Source organism: Mus musculus, chromosome 5 (genome assembly GCF_000001635.26).
Source record: "Mus musculus strain C57BL/6J chromosome 5, GRCm38.p6 C57BL/6J".
In the NCBI taxonomy this organism is placed as follows: Eukaryota; Metazoa; Chordata; class Mammalia; order Rodentia; family Muridae; genus Mus; species Mus musculus.
In genome coordinates this window covers 30,098,337-30,118,620 of record NC_000071.6, presented here as the reverse complement: position 1 = coordinate 30,118,620, position 20,284 = coordinate 30,098,337, and the positions used below count along the sequence as shown (strand labels likewise).

Sequence of the window (20,284 nt, the reverse complement as noted above, 5' to 3'; positions counted from 1 at the left end):
CAGATGTGGGCTCTGATAAAAATTACTCGAGCAGCCTAGTGGTGGCAGGTGGATTTCTGTGAGTTCAAGGAACCCTGTGTCAAGAAAAAGATTATTGCGAGAGGATAGGGTTTTACAGGCCACAGTGAAGACTGCCCCCTTGTGTATCTACACATACCATTCTAGAGTCCTTCCCTGCTTTAGAGACACATCCTTGGTCCTCATGGCCTTTCACAGAAAGAATCAGCCAACACCCAGGGCCCTACTCTTTCACCACTCCAGGGTCTAGCCTTTATTTCCATATTCCTTGAGGTTTCATTAAACAACTGTGAGAAGACAAATGGCACAGCCTAGGTTTCTGTGTTTCCGTCTGAAAGGCACAGATGGGCAGGGCTTAACTATTCATAAAACACAAGAAATAAATATCTAGGTAGGCCAGGGAAGGCAGACAAGAAAACTGACACCAGAGGCATGAGTGTGGTTCTTGTTAGAGGTGCTGGAGAATGAGGGTGAGGGGTAGGCCAGACCTCTACTGTCAAACAGATCACCATACTTGAGTCTGAAGAGTACAAAGATCTGCTCTGAACCATGTGAATAAGTGGCTGAGCTCAGGAGCAAGCAGCCTTTCTGAGCCACTTGCTGTCCTGTACCAGTGACACACCAAGGAGGCCACCAAGAGCCCATTAGAGCCAAAGCTGATGGCAGGAGACTGGTAGGCTGGAGGTGTCTGACTTACATCTGGCTCCTCTGTGGAAAACAACAGGCTATCTGTGATGATATCGGAACAGGGACTCTGGTGCTGGACATAGGCCTGTAACTGATCCACTAGGGCAAGGGGTACCTCACAGACAAAAATCACATCCCTAACTCTGGAACAGCTGCAGGCCAAAGCCCACAGAGCATGAAAGAGAGGCCACTTTGGGGACATGGCTGAAAATGATGAGCCATCTTCCCTTGTCTCTCACCTGAACATACAGGGCCGAGAAGTGTGTGTTTGGGTGTGTGTGTGAGTGTGAAAGGCTGCAGCAGGGTAGAGAACAGCGTTCTACCAGCGCAAAGCCACCCGATGACATACGCGCCACCTTTACTCTGCTGTGGGGATGGCACTAAAAGCCCCTCCAGGGCACCTGAAGAGCAGTGCCTCCTCCTCAAAGGCGAGGCAAGCTCCTGCAGGGTCTGGCCCCAAAGGGCCACGGTTCCCACTCTTTCTCCCTTGAAACACTCAGTGTTCCAGAGCAGCCTCCATCTTGACCCAGATTTTCCCTGCGGGAAGCACTGTTTCTGGCAGACCCAAGTTAACCCCACAGGGCCTCTGCTCCCAAAGTTGAGGCTGTGCAGCACCTGGCTGGCTGGTTCAGATCTTGGGTCTCCAACCTTTGATGAATTGCATGATTTTCTTGACCTGAAGCTTGGTGAGATGGAAGTCGTCAGCCAAGATGTCTTCACTGAGCTGCACAAAGATGCTTCCGTCGATGCGTTCTCGGGCAAAGAAGCTCACCACGTCCTCTGAGAGCCCAATGAAGCGCAGACTACGGGAGACCTCTTCCAGGGAGAGTGCAGACAAGTCTGCTGGTGGCTGCCAGGAGGAGGCATCCCGGACCCCAGCACCTGTGGCTCCCTCCCGGGGGCTGCCAGGAGGCCCTTCCAGGCATCCTTGGGTGAGAAAGAGTAGGGTTCCTCCTGCCTCAGGCCCCTGCAAGGCAGCTGGTGACAGTGAGGCAGGGACCTGCCTCAGCACCAAACCTTCGGGCTCAAAGGCCTTGGGCTGACCAAGTGGTGAAAGGCAAGGTCCTGACCCAGGTGCCCCCGCAGCTCTGGGCTCCTGACAGCGCACTAGCTCCAGCTCAGGAGGACTGGCCTGCCCCAGCTCAAATGGGTCCAGGGGCTCCAGAGCTGGCTCCTGCCACTCAGAGGATGACAAGGAGGAGGAAGGAGCAGCTGAGTAACCTTGGCCTTGTGGGCCTGGGCCTGGGCCTGGGGAGTGTGTGGGGCTAGAGGTAGCCAGGACACCCGAGGTGGATATGGACCCAGAGGAGGAGGCCGCTGGAGCACCTGAAGGGTGGGCAGGCCCAGAGAAGGGGTTGAGTGCACCAAAGGGAGCAAAGGACTTCTGGGGACGAGAGGACTTGAACAGAGGTGGGCAGCTATGGTAGTTCTTAACTACTGGGGTGTCAGCCCCCAAGAGGGAGGGGGTTCGACCACTCAGGGGCTCTGATAGGCCTCTTGAGGCCTGGCTGGGCTGGGTGGTGGTAGAAGGCAGGGGTCCAGGTGGCGGGCGACTAGAGGACTCGCTGGCTTTACAGTCTCCCCAGGTGCAAGGGTAGCAATAGAGAGAGTATGCATCCGGTGACGGGGAGCCACTGCCACTGCGGGATCCTGCCCTACAAGCGGAGACAGACACACAGGATGCACTCATAGCATAAGGCAGGCAGAGTGGGAAGTGACAGTCACAGGACCCCAGAGCCCCCGGCAGGAAACTATCCCTCTACTGTATAGCCTGAGACCCTCTTGGATCCCCTAAGTCCCCAGGTCATGTCAGAACACGAAAGAGAAATGAAAAGCCAGGGACCAAGGTAGCAACTCACCCATCCTGCAGGCCAGAGGAATAATAGGAGAGACTGGAGCTGGGCGAGTGGACAGGCTGCAGCTTGGGAAAGTGGGGCAGCACCGGAGGGCTGCCTGTGAGCTTGCTGCAGCTGCCGCCACCCCTAGGAGGCACTGGAGGGGCGTGAAGCAGGCGGCACTCTTCCTTCACCTGCAGAGGAAGACCACGACTGCCTTACTTCTTACCTCACCTCTCAAGCAGGGGGGCCGGGCCTGAGACCTTGTCCCATGCAGAATGGAGGCTGTCCCGCCTAGATACCCCTGTCTATTTCCAACCTGTTTTGTCTCTCATACTCGGTCCACAACAGTCCCCTATTCCATCGTAAATTTATTGTGAATGTTAGTAGATTGCGGGGCGGGGGCGATAGGGATATTTGTTCTTCAGGGAAAAGACAAGGGACCTGCTACTAGGATCCTGTCCTTACAAATTAAGTTCCCCAAAGAGTGTGTTAAAAGGTGTGATTGAGGGCTGGAGAGATGCCTCAGCGGTTAAGAGCACTGACTGCTCTTCCGAAGGTCCTGAGTTCAAATCCCAGAAACTACATGGTGGCTCACAACCATCTGTAATGAGATCGGATGCCCTCTTCTGGTGTGTCTGAAGACAGCTACAGTATACTTACATATAATAATAGATAAATCAGTGTACTTACATATAATAATAAATAAATCTTTTTTTTAAAAAAGGTGTGATTGATGAGGGAACTGTCCTGTGGGCAAATAAGTGGGGAACGGTTAAATATCAGCACAGAACATATCAGAGCCTGTAATGTGGTTCTAACTCATCGACTCCAGGGGTTGCTGGAAATCACTCGCATTTCCTACATTTACTGCATTTTTCCATCATGTCGAACTTTGTGGAGTTTGTGGGTACCTGCTTCCAGATCACCCTCAATTCTCTCTGCCTTGCATGTGTGCCCTGGTCTTTTCCCCTCTCCTTCTCCTTTGGCTCTGGCCATTCTGTCACTCCCCAGGCGCACGGAGCCTCCGTGGTCCTCTAAAACCTGCCCAAGTTCCTTCAAGAACCTTCAAGGTGAAGCAGAACTCACTCACCGCCTCGGATTTGGGAGGGACAGGAGGTGGTGGTGCCTCTGGCTCATGCCGTGGGGGCCCCACGATCCCGAAGGAGATGAGGTCCGGCCCCGCTAGCGGCCGTGCACGGGCGTCGGCGCGGCTCTCGGGGGCTTGGTGCACCCACAGCTCTTCGTAAGGGATCTCGGCGCAGCCGCCCGCTGGCTCGGACACACCCGCCCAATCGGGGCTCACGTAATCCTGATCGCTGTCGCCGGGCGCGGGCAAAGCGGGACCCAGGCGACCCGGCGGTCCAGGCGCACGGACGGCCCCGGGGGCGCGCGGCGCGGGCAGGCAGAGGCGCGCATGGCGCGGGCTGGCGCAGTCGTCGGAGAGCTCCGCGGGCGCCTCGCGCACAGCAGTGGAGTATTCGTCCGGATCGAAGCGCTCGCGGCAGTAGGAGGCGCTGTCGCGCACCAGGCGCTCGACGCGCGGGTCCCCGGCCAGCAGACCCTGCGGCAGAGTGAAGCGCGGCGTGTCCGTAAGCAGCAGGAAGTGCAGCGGCGCCGGGCCCTCGCGGCGCAGCGCCAGCCCCAGCACCACCGTCTTGGAGATGATGCTGACCAGCTTGTAGCAGTGTCCCTCCCGCACCGGGTGGAGGTCGTAGGGGTTGCGCGGCGGCCGGCTGGGCACCAGCACGTTCACCGGCAGCCGCACGCGCTCGATGATGGCGCGCACCGTGTGCTCGCCCTCCTGCATCTGCAGCTCCAGTGGGCTGCGCGTGCTGAATCGGCCCTGGCACTGGAAGGGCAGGCTCAGGCTCTCGTTGGTGCGGTGGTTCATGCAGATGAGACAGGGCATCTTGCTTTTGACGGGCCTGGCGGCCCCGCCGCCACCCCCTGTTGCTCCCATGCTCCCGGGGCCGCCGATTCCGGCCAAGGCCCCTGCACGGCCCAGCTTGCGCAGGAGCGTGGTGAAGCGCGAGCGCTCCTTGGTCGTCTTGGCGCACAGAATCTCCGCCTGGCCCATGAGAGTGAGCTCGTCGCCTGCGTGCAGTGTGAAGTTGTACACCTCGCTGTCCTCGCTGAACTCGCCTGACACCACCTGGGGAATCCCAGAGACAAGGTGAAGCCCTAGCTAGGGTCGCAAGGAAAGTCACACACCAGCTCCAAACTCCTCGAGCGAGCTTTCCAGTCCCTTCCTCTTAAGCTGTCACTGACATAAGAGCGAGAGCACTGGACTGGGACTGGAGGGAATCTGCGACTTTAACGTTTTCTTTGGGTCCTTAGTTACCTCATATGGGTGGAGAGATGTACTTTGAAAGTGCTCAATCACTGAAAATTTTATTAGGCCATCTTGACCATTTGCGTGATAACAATACCTCACCCACCCAAGACTACGTCAGGTCGTGACCCCTCCACGGGCCGTTCCTGCTTCACCACATTTCCTAGGAGATGCTTCTGTCCACTGAGTTAGTGAGCGGGCTTTCCTGGCATGGCCTGACTGTGCCAGAGGGTGCCCAGAAGCAGCTTTCCCTCCTGGATCCTATGAGCAACACTCTAACCTAGAGAAAGGGAAGCGGGGGAAGGTCCTACCCCGTGCCTTTAGGACTAACCTTGACACTGAAGGTGATGGCTTCCATCACGAAGATTCGGTCAGGGAAGACACTGGCCACCTCCTCCACGCTGCTGAAGTATCTTACAGGCTCCCGCACGTCCCGAGCCTGCTCCAGGAGCTTGAATTTGCCTGCACGGGGGGGGGGGGGGGGGGGGGGGGATATACAGGCTGCTGAGGGAGGGCCTGCCTGCTAGGGGTCAGGTCTGAATTCTAGGAACATCAGGCCTGCTATCCCAAACTCATCCAGTCCCTCTGGAATTCAGGTGGGCACAAAGCAGGTATACTAAGGTATAATGTAAATATCATGTAAATTGTCTGTCTCACGTCGGCAATGATGAGCTTAAAGATAGGCTAAGAACTGCTCTGCCTTCACACAGATGGAAAATTGGAGAGTTAGTAAGGACTAACAGAGGGTGATGGAGAGAGGACACAGTTTCCCTAGTTCTGCTGTGGCCCTCTCCGTAGTTCACTAACATTCATAGCGTCCCCACTGTGATGTAAGTCAGTACCAAAGTCCTTTCAGATTAGACAGTTCTGTAAACAGTCTGCTCTCCAGAAATTCAGGCCAACTGGAGATGGCTGAGTGGTTAAGAGCACTGACTGCTCTCCCAGAGGTCCTGAGTTCAAATCCCAGCAACCACATGGTGGCTCACAGCCATCTGAAATGGGGTGCGATGCCCTCTTCTGGTGCATCTGAAGACAGCAGGTGACAAGTCCTGAGGCACACCTGTGAGAAAGCAGCTCCAAAGGAAGAGACCTACCTGGCACAATGTGTGAGGGATTGCAAAGCTGCACCTTTCAAATGAAAGGGACTTTACAGAATGGACATCAGCAGGCACAGTGTTTGTTGTACAAATGTGAGGCCCAGAGTTCTCTCCAGCACTCACACGGAAAGCGAGGTGGGGATGGGCGAATCTGCAATCCCAGCTCAAAGGAAGAGGAGACAGAAAATCCTCAGAGCAAGCAGACTAGCCAGACTAGCAGAAGGAAGGAACTGCAGGTTCAGAAAGAGACTCTGCCTCAGTATACAAAGTGGGGAGCAACTAAGCAGGGCACCTGATGTCAATCTTGGGGTCTTCACAAAGTATGCATATACACACGTATACCTACACACATTGTGTCATACACACTTGCAAGAACATCACATACCCATGCACGTGTGTGCACACATAAACAATAAAACCAGGAAAGAAAATGGATGAAGCCCTCAGGAAGAGTTTGAACAAGAAAATGCAGTAATGGAAGCTGAGCTCTGGCAATACTCGGGCAAGCAGTCCAGTAAGAAATCCTGGAGAAGAGCCAGGAAATGGCACACAGTGAGCAAACCCATGGATACTCAGAGGACCCTTCAGACCCTAATGACATAAGGAGAGAAGTCAAGGAGGAATGGACTGAGGGTGACACACATGGCCTACTGGTCACAGAGGGGATGGCAGGCTGTTCCACAGGAGGAACCAAGAGGAACATGGCGGAAACAGATCCTGGAAGACCAGCAAAGAGCCTCACAGGGTAGTGCCCCTTGTCCATGTGGGAATGAAAGAGCAACAGATTGAAGTGCAGGGTGGGGCAGATTAGGGAAGTGGGAAACCTTTTCACCCTGTGGGGACCCTCGACCCCCTAAAAGCCCACATTGCTCATAGCATAAGCACACAATGAAGAGGGTCCCTGTCCCTCCCTAAGTCTAACCAGAGGCAGAGGGAGACTGAGACCCCCCCTGGTGCCTGACCTGAAGAACGGCAGGGCCTGAACCACCAACAGCCAGCACCAAAGAGAGAATGGGAACTAAGAAGAGAGAGGACAGCGGAGGTGCCCTGGAGCAAACCAGAGAGAGGGTCCCGGTCCAGCCCCAACCTTCCAGATGCTAGAGAGAAGATGGGCCACAGCCCAAGGCATCAGGGAGAAAAGAAAGGGGCCAGAGTCAAGGCGCAGGAGTACCGAGGACGGACGCTAGCACTCTCTAACCCGCTTCAGTCTCCTCTGTCTCCATATCACACGTGAACCCCCACCCCTTAACCAGGAGTTGCCAGACGTGGAGAAATGCCTGCTGCCCCCTGTGGCGAGATTTGGAGCCCAGTCAGGGTTGGATCCTAGGAGGATGTGGCAGGGAAGATCGATGTAACCATGGTATCCAGCACCGCCCCCTCAGCCGCCCAGCCGGGTCATTTCTGCGGGGAGGAAGGAAGGGAGACCTCCCGGGAGACGTGTGTTGGCCTCTAGAAGCCTTCTCTGCACTGCAGCTTCCTTTCCTGCCGCCCCCAACAATCGGCGTTAGGGGCAAGGTCTGCTAAATGATCTGGGGACTGTCGCACATTAAAACTGTGCTGATCACCCTTTCCAGTCCGAGAAACACCCCACCCAGCAGCTGCCTCTCAAAAACCTGAGGTCTCTCAGGCGAGCTCTCAGTAAAGAACAGCAGTAGTGACTCAGTCGCTACTGTCTAGTTTGCCTAAGCCCAGTCTGATTCTGCATCGCCGCAGTTAGGTGGGAAGGAGCACAAACTTGGATGTGGCTGAGTCTCAGTTCTGACACCAAACAGCATGTGAAATCTTTTGCTTAGCTGGACTTTGTGGTTTTCCATATGTAAAATGGAACCATACTACGTGGCTCACATTGGAGTTGAGCGCAGAGGCGCACCTGACAAGGGCTCTGCAGGGCCCAAGGCCTTGCAAGGCTCGGAAAATATCCGGTGGTTGGGGAAGGTGTTTGGACCCTCAGGCCGCACTGGCCCAGATTTCTCAAGACACCAAGTCACCCTGACTCCCTCAGCCTGGAGACTGCAGGCGGCAGCAGTGGCAGCGCCCCTACTCCCACCCCTCCCCCGCCCGCTGGCCACAGCCGGCCGGCCAGTGCCATTATTAATTCATTGGGAGGGCTCAGCGTGGAGCCTGCACTTTGAGCCTCTTCGGAGGCCCAGCCCCCTCTCCACTCCCACGAAGTGAGGCCCCCAGCGGAAGAGGGAGCAGGGGCCCCGCAGGCTCTGCCGGCCAGCTGCCACCCCACTGTCCTGTCCCCACCTCTCACAATCACTAAGGAGGCATTAAATTGGAGGGGTAAAAGATTGGGGGCTTCCCTCCTCCATTCATAGTATTCTGGAAACTATGACTTTGGTTGTAAAGATACAACCAAACTGGTAATACCGTGAGGGACTTCACAAATGGCTGGAGGGCTTTAGTCCAAGAAGGTAAAGATCTCTACCTGAACAAATGCTAGATTCTCAGGTTGGGGAATTTCTTCTAGCTTGCAGCCTAGGATAGAAGCCTCAGGGCAGCCAGATAGTGGGGGTAGCTCCTCCCTGAAGTATTGGAAGTACAGAGGCCAGCCCTGCCAAGGGTGTTATAAAGAGCTTAAACCTGGGGCAAGGTTTAAGCCTTTCAAAAGAGACCCAGGCCAGACAGAGCAGTGGTAAGAAGGCCAGGGAAAGACTGTGACCTCCTGGCTCCAACAGCCTTGCTGCGGACAGGGGCAGAGAGCTGTACAGTGGCAGAAGCACAGAATGGGAGCCTTGCTCTTCAGTTGTTCAAGGGGGCCAATCAGTGAGGTCAAAAGCCAGGATCAGAAAGGGGAGCTGCCCTGGGCTTGCATGGAGACAGTTCTAGGATGGTACTGCATCTTGGGGACAATTATGTGCTGGCCTAGTGCACTAAGCAGAAGCCAGCAGTTATGACACCTGGGCTCTGGTCCTTGACTTCTCTGAGTGGCCCTATGACCCACAGCAGGTCACTGTCCTTCCAGGTCCCTTGGTTTCTTTAACTGAAGTGCTACACTTTCTATTGGCTGTACACCCTTCCTTCAAACAAAATCTTACATAAAACACAGAGTCAAGCCCCTCGTGGTACGGAGGAGCACAAGTTCAAGACCTGCCTGGGCTACAGAGCAAACCTAGGCGACCTAACAATATCATGTCTCAAAATAAAGGATGGCTGAGATGGCTCATGAAGGTGCTTGAAGCCCAGCCGGGAGACCTGGGTTTGGTTTTTTTGCCCCACATGGTAGAAGGTGAAAATCTGCAAGTTATCCTCTGACTTACACATACACACACACACACACACACACACACACACACACACACACACATGAATGAATAAAAATCTAATAAAAAATACAATGAAAAGGTAGCAAAGGGTCTGGGGATGTACCTTAGAGGGGAGCACTTGTCTAGCAGGAATGAGCCCTTAGTGTTAACCTCAGCACTACAACTAAAAAATAATACAAACCACATTAAAAGCAGTTAGCACATTCTTTAGAAATCTAACACTTCAGCATTGTTTATAAAGCCAATCCATGGAGAGAGTTGAACACAAAACTGGAGAAAAAGGGTATTCAGTGCTGATGGGCAGCACAAGTCGGCCTTGGCAGGCCTTGGTCAGGACCGCCTGGTACTGAGCAGAGCCTAGCAGACCTTCTCTTTGGGAGTTAAGTACAATTCAGGGAACAGCCTCAAAACTCTCCAGTTAGGAGTAAAGCCTGACTTCTAGTTGCTTAAAATCTGTGTACATTTTGCCAGCTGTGCAGTTACCCACCTTTAGTCCCAGCACCTGAGAGGCAAACAGAGCTCTATGAGTTTGAGTCCCAAGCCTGATCTATATGGTGTGACCCTGTCTCTTTTTTAAAAGTGGGTATTTTTCATCATTACTTCAAAATACATTTAAAACTTAAAATGGGCCTAGCATAGGGATTCATGTTTTAAAACACAGTACTTGGGAGACAGAGACAAAAGCCTAAACCTGAGTTCAAAGCCAGCCTTAGCTACAAGACAAGAACTTGTCTCTAAAATATAAACTAAGAATCAAAAGTCCGTAAGCCCGAACGCCACCTCTTCAGAAACAGGTCTCTACAGAGGATACTGACACTCATAAGCCCTGACTCTAAGGGTGACCTCCAGCCTTCACCCCTGTAGCATGCCCTAGTTCATCCCTCAGCAGAGGCTCTCCCTAATCATCCCCCCTGCACCCTTGCTCCCAGTTCCTCCTGCTTCCCCATGCTCAGAGATCTTAAGTCATCTGGCCCTAGCTGGGCGCACCTGGGTACTGCAGGGGGATGTCAATCTTGGGCCCAATGACATAGTGGCCCTCCTCCAGGGTGTGGGCAGTCACTGTAGTCCACTGGCGGCAGGAGTGGATCAGCAGGATGTCTCGTTCACTGACTCCCTCAGCATACTCTCCTGGGAGAGGAAAGGAAGAGAAGGGGAAGAAGGAAAGAAGAGAGAAAGTCAGGAGAGAAAGAAAAAAAAAAGATTGGGTGACATTCCTGAGTGTCCCCCCCCCCTCACCCAACCCACTCCCCCTTCCTCAGCAAGCCCCTGCCTGGGGATTGTGCCCTGTGATCCCTGTACTGCTCCGCAACACCAGCGGAGGCAGTGGGCTGTCAGCTGTGTTGTGAGTTTGGCCTGAGCCCCAAAGCTCTGTCTCTCCTATGGGGACTTGGTAACTACAGCCACCACAGCCTCCCATTCATCATTCCACTGGAGTGCCTGCTGTCCTGGCCCAAGCTGAGGCTGGGGACTCCCAGTGGATGAGTCTGGGCCAGCCAGCTTCTGCCCTCTAGCCATGCTCTGGCCTCAGGAGACACGCAGGAAGCAAGTTGGAGGCACAGAGCTGAGGGTGTGTAGGGACATGGAGGAGGAGGCCACCAGGCTGGGGTGGAGTAAAAGAGTCGTTACTCTCTAGGACCGGGCAAATTCACATCAGTGGGATCCTGTCAAGTCAGTGCCCAGGCCAAGCAAGGAAAGGACTAGAAAGAATTTGTCCCGTGGGTCCTGGCTATGAGGGCTCTCACAGTCACTGTTAGCTCCGAATGGCATGGTTTACTCCTGAATCTCTCAGAGAAACACGTTTCCTCTCTGCCCACTGCCACAGAGTCTTACATTCACAGGACCTCAAAGGATAGGGGAGGAAACCCCACCCCAGAGAAGCTATTTCTTAAAGTTGGGGTAGCACAGGCACTGGATTTAGGAAAGCAGAGTGGGGGAGGGGGAAGGAGTCTAGTCTGAGGGAAACAGCCCAGGGGCAGAGGTGCAGGGGTTGGGAGGGGTCTGGGCTCAAGAGGCTCCATCCCCAGCAACGGTTTCCAGGGGAGCAGGAGGGGGCAGCCCAGCTTCCAGGAGACTGATGGGGCGTATCCTGGATGCAGCTGGTGGGCACAGTGGGGGTGGGGATGTCTCCTTCCCAGCCCCCTCACGTGCACACGCGCGTGTGGGCATACACACACACACACACACACACACACATCTTACAATTTTTCTACCAGCCCAATGAATGGGAAATGGTTTACTCTAACAGCGGGGGACTTCATAAAGCATGTCTATGTGGGGTGAACAATGGGTGGGGTATGCAGGGCTTTCAGGGGAAGATCTCCCATTCTGGGTGTGAGGATGTATGTGCACTAAAGTGCAAATATGCACAGGGGAGGTTTGTTGTTTCTCCTCCAGCTCTACAAGCTCTCCTTGGAGCTAATCTAACAAGCCCCACCCCCCACTCCTCCACAGAGACACAGGCCAAAGCCACACAGGTATACACACCAATAGCCAGGGGTCACCCTCAGCAATAGTTCAGCTGCACCCAACAAGACAAATGCTTGTCATCCAAACAGCACAACTCAGTCTCAAGATCCTACCAGGGGACCCCTCCTGAATGCATACCAACGAGAGGACTTCCAAGGACACACAATTTCAAGCATACATTTTTATTCTAATGGTTACGACAGTAATAACCACACTGTCACAGACAGCTAGGCCATCCCACACTATTGCTCATTCATTCATTCACTTAATGAATGAATGTCCATACTCCTTGGCCCTCCCCAAAAGCCAGCAGCCCTGTGGAATGGGGCGCACAGGTGTCAGGGAAGCACAGAGAAGTCCTAGCCATAAAGAAGCGCTCAGAAAAGAACTCAAAGAAAAGGGTGTCAAAGAGATGCGTGGGAAGTGAGCAGGAAGAACCTAGGGCAGAATTTCCTATTCACAAGCAGACACAGTCCAGCTGCAAGCGCAGTCCTGGGATCTCACGCTGAGCAGTGAGTGAGGTCCCACCAGAGTTAGACTGCCAGGTATTCCACCTAAAGGACCGGGACACACTGAAGTCCCACTGAGCCTGCTTCGGCCCGCCTGGTGCTCACTGTGCCCAGTTCTTGCTGTTGCGGGTCTGAGGAGGGGCTGCCAGTCCAAGAACAGCACAGGAGTCCCATTAGCATTCAGGGAAGCGAGTGTGCCAACGCGGGCCAAACCCCTATTCTTCTCACACACAAAACCCCCAGCCTGGCTGCCAGCCCCGGCTCCCGCCCCTCCCCCAACCAAACAGCTCCCCTTTCCCCCAACACTACAGTCCTCTTGCTCTGTGCAGCCTTCAGGCTCTCCTATATTCGGTCCCATCATCGGAACACCCGCACCTGCTGGCGAAATAGGACGAGAGGTGGGGGAGGGCCGGGGGTCCTCTGCTGAGATAGGGAAGGGTGTGTGTGTGTGGGAGGGGGGTGCCTGGTGGCCGGCCCGCTCACTCAGGCCTCTCCGGAGGATAGTCTGCCCGTTGCCAAAAGACCTCAGGATGTCAAAGGACGGTTCAGGAAAGGTCCCAAAAAGGGACTAGCGGGGATGGTAGGGAAAGACCTATCGTGGTCCAAGAGATGCGGTACGATGAAGGTGAGAGGCTGGAAGACAAAGGGATCAAGGGGGTGCGGCCTGGGCAGGGGCCGATAGGCGCCGGGAAAGCGGGGTGCACCGACAGAGCGGCCCACAGACTCAGCATCGCTACTGGCTCCAGGGGGACTGAAAACTTTGTTGCAACCCTGCGGCCAGTTACTAACCCTGTGGGGGGTCGGAGGGGCCCAGAAGCGGCTCCCAGACTTGGGGGCTCCGGTTGTGCCAGGAGCAGCCCCAGAAGACAAGCAAAGCCCCCCATCAACGGGGACAGGGAGGGTAGTGACTGAATGCGCCTGTAAGTCCTGCCAGCTCCAACAGAGCGAAGCCCCGACTTTTCGCATCCTCCGCCTCCGTCTCCCCTCTAGACACCGGGTACCTGGTCCGAGGCAGGCGAGCGTGGGCAGGCGGCAGCGGCTGACGATGAGGTCCAGCGGGAAAGCGCCCATGCTCCAGCGCAGCCCGGCCAGCCCGGCCGCCAGCTTCTCCATGGCATGGGCGCTCCCCGGGGTTCGCCGTCCCGGGACCCCGACGGCCAGTCCCGCGCAGCTCGGGCTGCGCGCCCACCACCTCCTCCTGGGCCGAAGCGGCGCTCCCCGCCTGGCAGCCCAGCTGAGCCTCGGGAGTCACGTGGCCAGCCTCCTTCCACGGGGCATCAGCCCCCACCCCCATCCCCGCCCCGCGCCCCGCCCGCCGGGCCCGCACCCCCGGAGCGCCCAGGTGACAGGGTGCTCGGGGTGGAGATGGTTAGGGAAAAGAGAACAGGTCCGATGGGACTCTGGCCGGGTGGGTGTCCGAGGTTTTCCCCTCGTGCCAAGGCCTCGCGGAGTCCGGACTCAGGATTGCTGCGTTGCTCACATCCGCTACTCCAAGCTCAGCGGCGGGGATGCTCAGACTGGGGAGGAGCAAAGAGGGCAGGCGGCACTTGGAGTTTGAATCTAAGTAGTGTTGGAATCCTGTAAGAGCACTTTCCGAAACCCCGCTCCACCCCCCCCACGCCCTCCCCCTCCCCCCAATCTGCTCTGTAGATGGGAAAACAGATTCAAACCTGAACGATTGGGGTCAGTGGCAGCACTCTTTTTTTTTTTTTTTTTTTTTTTTTTAAACCGTCTCTTTCTTTTCTGTTCTTTCTACCAACTTTCATATCCCCTCCTGTCTGAAGCTCTCGAGTTCTTAGAGGAGAAGCCTTTCCCAGAAACTTTGCTGGCCTTGCTCTCGCACCCATCTGGAGGCTCACTTCGCTTCAGTGTGTCTGCGGCGCCCTCTGCAGGTGCAGGCCGGTCGTGGCTGAGTGCTCTTCAAGAAGGACCTTGGTCCCTAGTCTGGTCCTTAAAAGTATGGACTCTATTCAGTCTTGGCCTCCATGCCCTCAGGAGACTTCAACACGTGTACACACAAACCCTTTCATCTGATGCGCCTGAACCCGTCTTTTTGTATGTAGTCTAGGTTGGTCTTCCCACCCTCCTGCCTTAACCTCCTGGAGTACTACAGGCCAGGCATTACAGCCTTGAGCCATGGCGCCAAGAGCGTTTTTTCCCTTTTCTTTTTCCATACTCAGGGCCTGCCACGTGTGCTCCTCCAGCCCTTCTCTTGTTTTCGGTTTTCAGACAAGGCTCAAGAAGCTGCCCGGGCTGACCTTGAACTTCTTTCTAGCATAGCCACATCATTGAATTTCCCTTCCTTCTGCCTCAGTACCCCAAGCAGTATTTAATGGGCGTGGGGGCAGATGAAGGATGGAGCCGTGAAAGAGATGAGTGAATGAAAGTTCACTTTCCCACCTGGTAGGGAAGAGGGTCTCTCTTGAATAGTGTGACCACATGTTGTGTAATAGTTTCCTCTGAAGTTGAAACATTTTATCCTGCAGGCAAGCTTCTTAAGAAAGAAGATAAACTAAAGGAGCCTCAGGAAGTCCCTGAAACTCATCAGATTCTTTAGGACCAGCTCCAAAGCCATGCAACAAAGAAGACTCTGAGACCAGATCAGCAAGACCTGGAAGAAGCAGAAGCCTACCGAGCTACCTTGAAGAGGCTTAGACCAACTGAGCCACCTTGGAAGGGCACTCTCCCACCTGTTGAGCAGTGCAGTGTATTCCAGATTCCCAGCTTCGTGAGCCGGGGTGGGCTTTAGTAATGCAGCTGTCTTCGAATCACTTCTGCTCTATATTCCTTCCCCACATTCCCAATAAAACTCATGGTTCAGGAAACATAACTTTGGTGGCATCTGTAGTTTGGTCTGTCATGGGCTCCCTGAGGTGAGTAGATATGTGTGCCTCCACAGGAAAAGTTTTGTCACACAACACAATATGACAGTTTATAGGGTAAAGGCCAGGGCTGCAAGCATAACCCAGACTCTGGACAGCAGTTGTGTAGGGCTATACTGCCAAACCCTGAAGTAGGCATCACATCTTGAGGCAGTATTCTCATGCATGTTCCTCACAGAGTGCTCACAAGTTCCCAGTGAACATTTTATTATCAGCCATGGCTCCAGGGATACCTGGTCCTTTTAAGTAGGAATAGTCCTTTTAAATTCACAATCTGGGTGCCGAAATGCTCATTGCCATAAACCTTTCAGCTACAACACTATGTAGCTCAGGCTGACCAATCAGCTATAACATTATGTAGCTCAGGACTCATGTTAGGTGATGCCGCAGGACATGTCTGCCTTGTTTTTTAAACTACATTACATGTGTGACCAGTGTTTGATGCGACTCTACATGTTACAAGTGTACCTTGTGTATGATGCTGCTGCAAATGTGTACATGTGTGCCTCATGTGTGCTGTTGCAGCACATGTATACATGTGTGCCTGAGTGTGCTGCTGCTGTACATGTGTACATATGTGCCTGGTGTGTGATGCCACTGTACATGTGTGCCGGGTGTGTTCTGCCTCCCTACATGTGTGCCTGGTATGTGAATCCACTGATAATGTGTACATGTGTGCCTGGTGTGTGATGCTGCTGCTCATGTGTTCATGTGTACCTGGTGTTTGCCTGGTGTGTGATACCACTTTACATGTGATCCAGGTGTGAGATGATGCTGTTCATGTGTTCCTGTGTGCCTGGTGTGTGATGCTGCAGCACATGAGTTCATGTGTGGCTCTATATATGATGCTGCTGCACATGTGTTCATGTGTGCCATGTTTGTGATGCTGCTGTACATGTATATGTGTGTGCAAGGTGTGTGATTTTGTTGTACGTGTGTACATGTGTACCTGGTATATGATGCCACTGCATTGTGTGCCTGTTGAGTGATGCTGCTGCACATGTGTGCTTGGTGTGTGAAGCTCCTTCACATGTGTACATGTGTTCTGGGTGAGTGATGTTGCTTCCCATGTGTATATGTGTTCCCGTTGTGTGATGCTGCTTCACATGTGTTCATGTGTGCTTGTTGGGTGATGCTGCTTGACAAGTCTGCCTTGTTTTCTAAACTATATTTCATGTGTGACCAGTGTTTGTTGCGACTCTACATGTGTACAAGTGTGCCTTGTGTATGATGCTGCTGCAAATGTGTACCTGTATGCCTCGTGTGTGCTGCTGCAGCACATGTATACATGTGTGCCTGAGTATGCTGCTGCTGTACGTGTGTACATATGTGCCTGGTGTGTGATGCCACTGTACATGTGTGCAGGGTGTGTGATGCCACTGTACATGTGAACATGTGGGCCTCCTATGTGATGCTGCTGCACATGTGTACATGTGTGCCAGGTGTGTTCTGCCTCTATACATGTGTGCCTGGTATGTGAATCCACTGATAATGTGTACATATGTGACTGGTGTGTGATACCACTTTACATGTGATCCAGGTGTGAGATGATACTGTTCATGTGTTCATGTGTGCCTGGTGTGTGATGGATGGTGCAGCACATGAGTTCATGTGTGGCTCTATGTGTGATGATGCTGCACATGTGTTCATGTCTGCCTGTTGGGTGATGCCGCCGGACATGTCTGCCTTGTTTTCTAAACTATATTTCATGTGTGACCAGTGTTTGTTGCGACTCTACATGTGTACAAGTGTGCCTTGTGTATGATGCTGTTGCACATATGTACATGTATGCCTTGTGTGTGCTGCTGCAGCACATGTATACATGTGTGCCTGAGTGTGCTGCTGCTGTACATGTATACATATGTGCCTGGTGTGTGATGCCACTGTACATGTATGCAGGGTGTGTGATGCCACTGTACATGTGAACATGTGGGCCTCCTATGTGATGCTGCTGCACATGTGTTCATGTGTGCCGGGTGTGGGTGTGTTCTGCCTCTATACATGTGTGCCTGGTATGTGATTCCACTGTTAATGTGTACATGTGTGCCTGGTGTGTGATGCTGCTGCTCATGTGTTCATGTGTACCTGGTGTTTGGCTGGTGTGTGATACCATGTTACATTTGATCCAGGTATGAGATGATGCTGTACATGTGTTCATGTGTGCTGTGTGTATGATGCTGCTATACATGTATACATGTCTGCAAAGTGTGTGATTTTGTTATACATATGTACATGTGTACCTGGTGTGTGATGCCACTGCATTGTGTGACTGGTGTGTGATGCTGCTACACATGTGTGCTTGGTGTGTGATGCTGCTACATATGTGTGCTTGGTGTGTGATGCTGCTACACATGTGTGCTTGGTGTGTGAATCTCCTTCACATGTGTACATGTATGCTTAGTCTGTGATGCCTCTGTACATGTGTGACTGTTGTATAATGCCTCTTTATATGGGTGCTGGGTGTGTGATGACACTGTACATGTGTGCCTGGTGTGTGATTCTGCTGCAAACATGTACATGTGTGCTGGGTGTGTGATGACACTGTACATGTGTGCCTTGGGTGTGATGGTGCTGCATGTGTGCACATGTGTGCCTGATGTGAGGCTGCTGCACATGCGTACATTTTTGCCTGGTGAGTGATACTCCTGCCCATATGTACTTGTGTGTCTGGTGTGTCATGCTGTTGCACATGTTTACATGTGTGCCTGTTTTGTGATGCTGCTGCACTTGTGTACATATGTGCCTGGTGAGTGTAGCTGCTTCACATGTGTACATGTGTGCCTGGTGTGTTATGACCCTGTACATGTATGCCTGGTGTGTGTTGCCAGTTTACATATGTGCTGAAGGTGTGATTCTGCTCTACTTGTGTGTATGTGTGCCGGGTGTGTGCTGCCACTGTATATGTGTGCTTGGTATGTGATTGCATTGTACAGGTGTACATCTGTGCCTGATGTGTGGTGCTGCAGCACATGTGTACATGTGTGCTTTGTGTGTGCTGCTGCTCTACATGTGTACTTGTGTGCCTGGTTTGTGGTGCCACTGTACAAGTGCACCTTGTGTTTGATGCTACTGTACATGTTTACATGTGTGTCAGGTGTGTGATGCCACTGTACATGTGTACATGTGTGCCTTGTGTTTATTCCTGCAGCAAATGTGTACATGTGTGCCTTGTGTGTGCTGCTGCTCTACATGTGTACATGTGTGCCTGGTCTGTGATCCTGCAGAATATGTGTACATGTGTAGCAGGTGTGGGATGCAACTGTACATGTGCACATGTGTGCCTGGTGTGTGATGCTGCTGTATATGTATACATGTGTGCCTGGTGTGTGATGTTACTTCCCATGTGTATATGTGTGCCTGTTGTGTAATGTTGCTTCACATGTGTTCATGTCTGCCTGTTGGGTGATGCCTCCGGATATGTCTGCCTTGTTTTTTAAACTACATTACATGTGTGACCAGTGTTTGTTGCGACTCTACATGTGTACAAGTGTGCCTTGTGTATGATGCTGCTGCAAATGTGTACCTGTATGCCTCATGTGTGCTGCTGCAGCACATGTATACATGTGTGCCTGAGTGTGCTGCTGCTGTACATGTGTACATGTGTGCCTGGTGTGTGATGTCACTTTACATGTATGCAGGGTGTGTGATGCCACTGTACATGTGTACATGTGTGCCTTGTATATGATGCTGCTGCACATGTGTATATGTATTCCTGGTGTGTTATGCTGCTGCACATGTTTACATGCATGCCTGTTTTGTCATACTGTTACACTTGTGTACATGTGTGCCTGGTGAGTGATGCTGCTGCACATGTTTACATGTATGCCTGGTGTGTTATGACTCTGTACATTTATGCCTGGTGTGTGTTGCCACTTTACATATGTGCCAGGTATGTGATTCTGATGCACATGTGTGCATGTGTGCTGGGTTTGTGTTGCCATTGTACATGTGTGCTTGGTGTGTGATTGCTCTGTACATGTGTACATCTGTCTCTGATGTGTGGTGATGCAGCACATGTGTACGTGTGCCTGTTGTGTGCTGCTGCTCTACATGTGTACTTGTGTGCCTGGTGTGTGATGCTGCTGAAAATGTTTACATGTGTTCCTGGTGTGTGCTGCTGCTGCACATGTGTACATGTTTGCCTGGCGTGTGATGCCACTGTACATGTGCACCTTTTGTTTGGTACTACTGTACATGTATACATGTGTGCTGGGTGTGTTATTCTACTGTACATGTGTACATGTGTGCCTTTTGTTTGTTGCTGTAGCAAATGTGTACATGTGTTCCTGGTGTGTCCTGTTGCTCTACATGCATACATGTGTGCCTGGTATATTGATGGCTGCAGAACATGTGTATATGTGTGCCGGGTGTGTGATTTTGTTGTAAATGTATACATGTGTGCCTGGTGTGTGATGCTACTGCTCTGTGTACATGTGTGCCTGTTGTTTTCCGTTTTTCTTAGTCAGGGTTTCTATTCCTGCACAAACATCATGACCAAGAAGCAAGCTGAGGAGGAAAGGGTTTATTCAGCTTACATTTTCCACATTGCTGTTTATCACCAAAGTAAGTCAGGGCTGGGACTCAAGCAGGTCAGGAAGCAGGAGCTGATGCAGAGGCCATGGAGGGATGTTCCTTACTGGCTTGCTTCCCCTGGCTTGCTCAGCCTGTCCTCTTATAGAACCCAAGACTACCAGCCCAGAGATGGCCCCACCCATAAGGGGCTCTCCCCCCTTGATCACTAATTGAGAAAATGCCCCACAGCTGGATCTCATGGGGGCACTTCCCCAACTGAAGCTCTTTCTCTGTGAAAACTCTAGCCTGTGTCAAGTTGACACAAAACTAGCCAGTACAGTGCTGCTGTACATGTGTGCCTTGTATTGTATGCCACAATACATGTGTGCCTGGTGTGTAATACCACATTACTTGTATTCCGGGTGTGTGATGCCACTGTATATGTACATGTGGGCCTTGAGTGTGATGCTGCTGCTGCACATATGTACATGTGTGCCTGGTGGGTGTTACTGCTGCACATGTGTACATGTGTGCCTGAGTGTGATGCTGTTGCAAATGTGTACAAGTGTGCCTGGTGTGAGATGCTGCTGCTTATGTGTACATGTGTGCCCTGTGTGAAATGACAGTGTACAGGAGTCCATGTGTACCTGGTGTGTGATGCTGATGTACATGTG

The 20,284-nt window shown here is 52.8% G+C and overlaps 2 protein-coding genes across 2 annotated transcripts; one reads left to right on the top strand and one right to left on the bottom strand.

Moving 5' to 3' along the window:
- Positions 1-240: 240 nt before the first annotated feature.
- On the bottom strand, positions 241-13,425 carry Garem2 (GRB2 associated regulator of MAPK1 subtype 2). The gene is made up of 6 exons (NM_001167879.1): positions 13,218-13,425; positions 10,229-10,369; positions 5,207-5,337; positions 3,634-4,695; positions 2,565-2,734; positions 241-2,360 (listed from the first exon to the last, which is right to left on the bottom strand). Exons 1-6 carry the CDS (start codon positions 13,327-13,329, stop codon positions 1,334-1,336), a joined length of 2,643 nt encoding a protein of 880 aa, NP_001161351.1. The 5' UTR covers positions 13,330-13,425; the 3' UTR covers positions 241-1,333.
- 3110082J24Rik (RIKEN cDNA 3110082J24 gene) lies at positions 12,535-15,037 on the top strand. The gene is made up of 3 exons (NM_001256263.1): positions 12,535-12,614; positions 13,207-13,558; positions 14,703-15,037. The coding sequence occupies exons 2-3, from the start codon at positions 13,262-13,264 to the stop codon at positions 14,730-14,732; spliced, it is 327 nt and encodes a 108-aa protein (NP_001243192.1). The 5' UTR covers positions 12,535-12,614; positions 13,207-13,261; the 3' UTR covers positions 14,733-15,037.
- Positions 15,038-20,284: the final 5,247 nt, after the last annotated feature.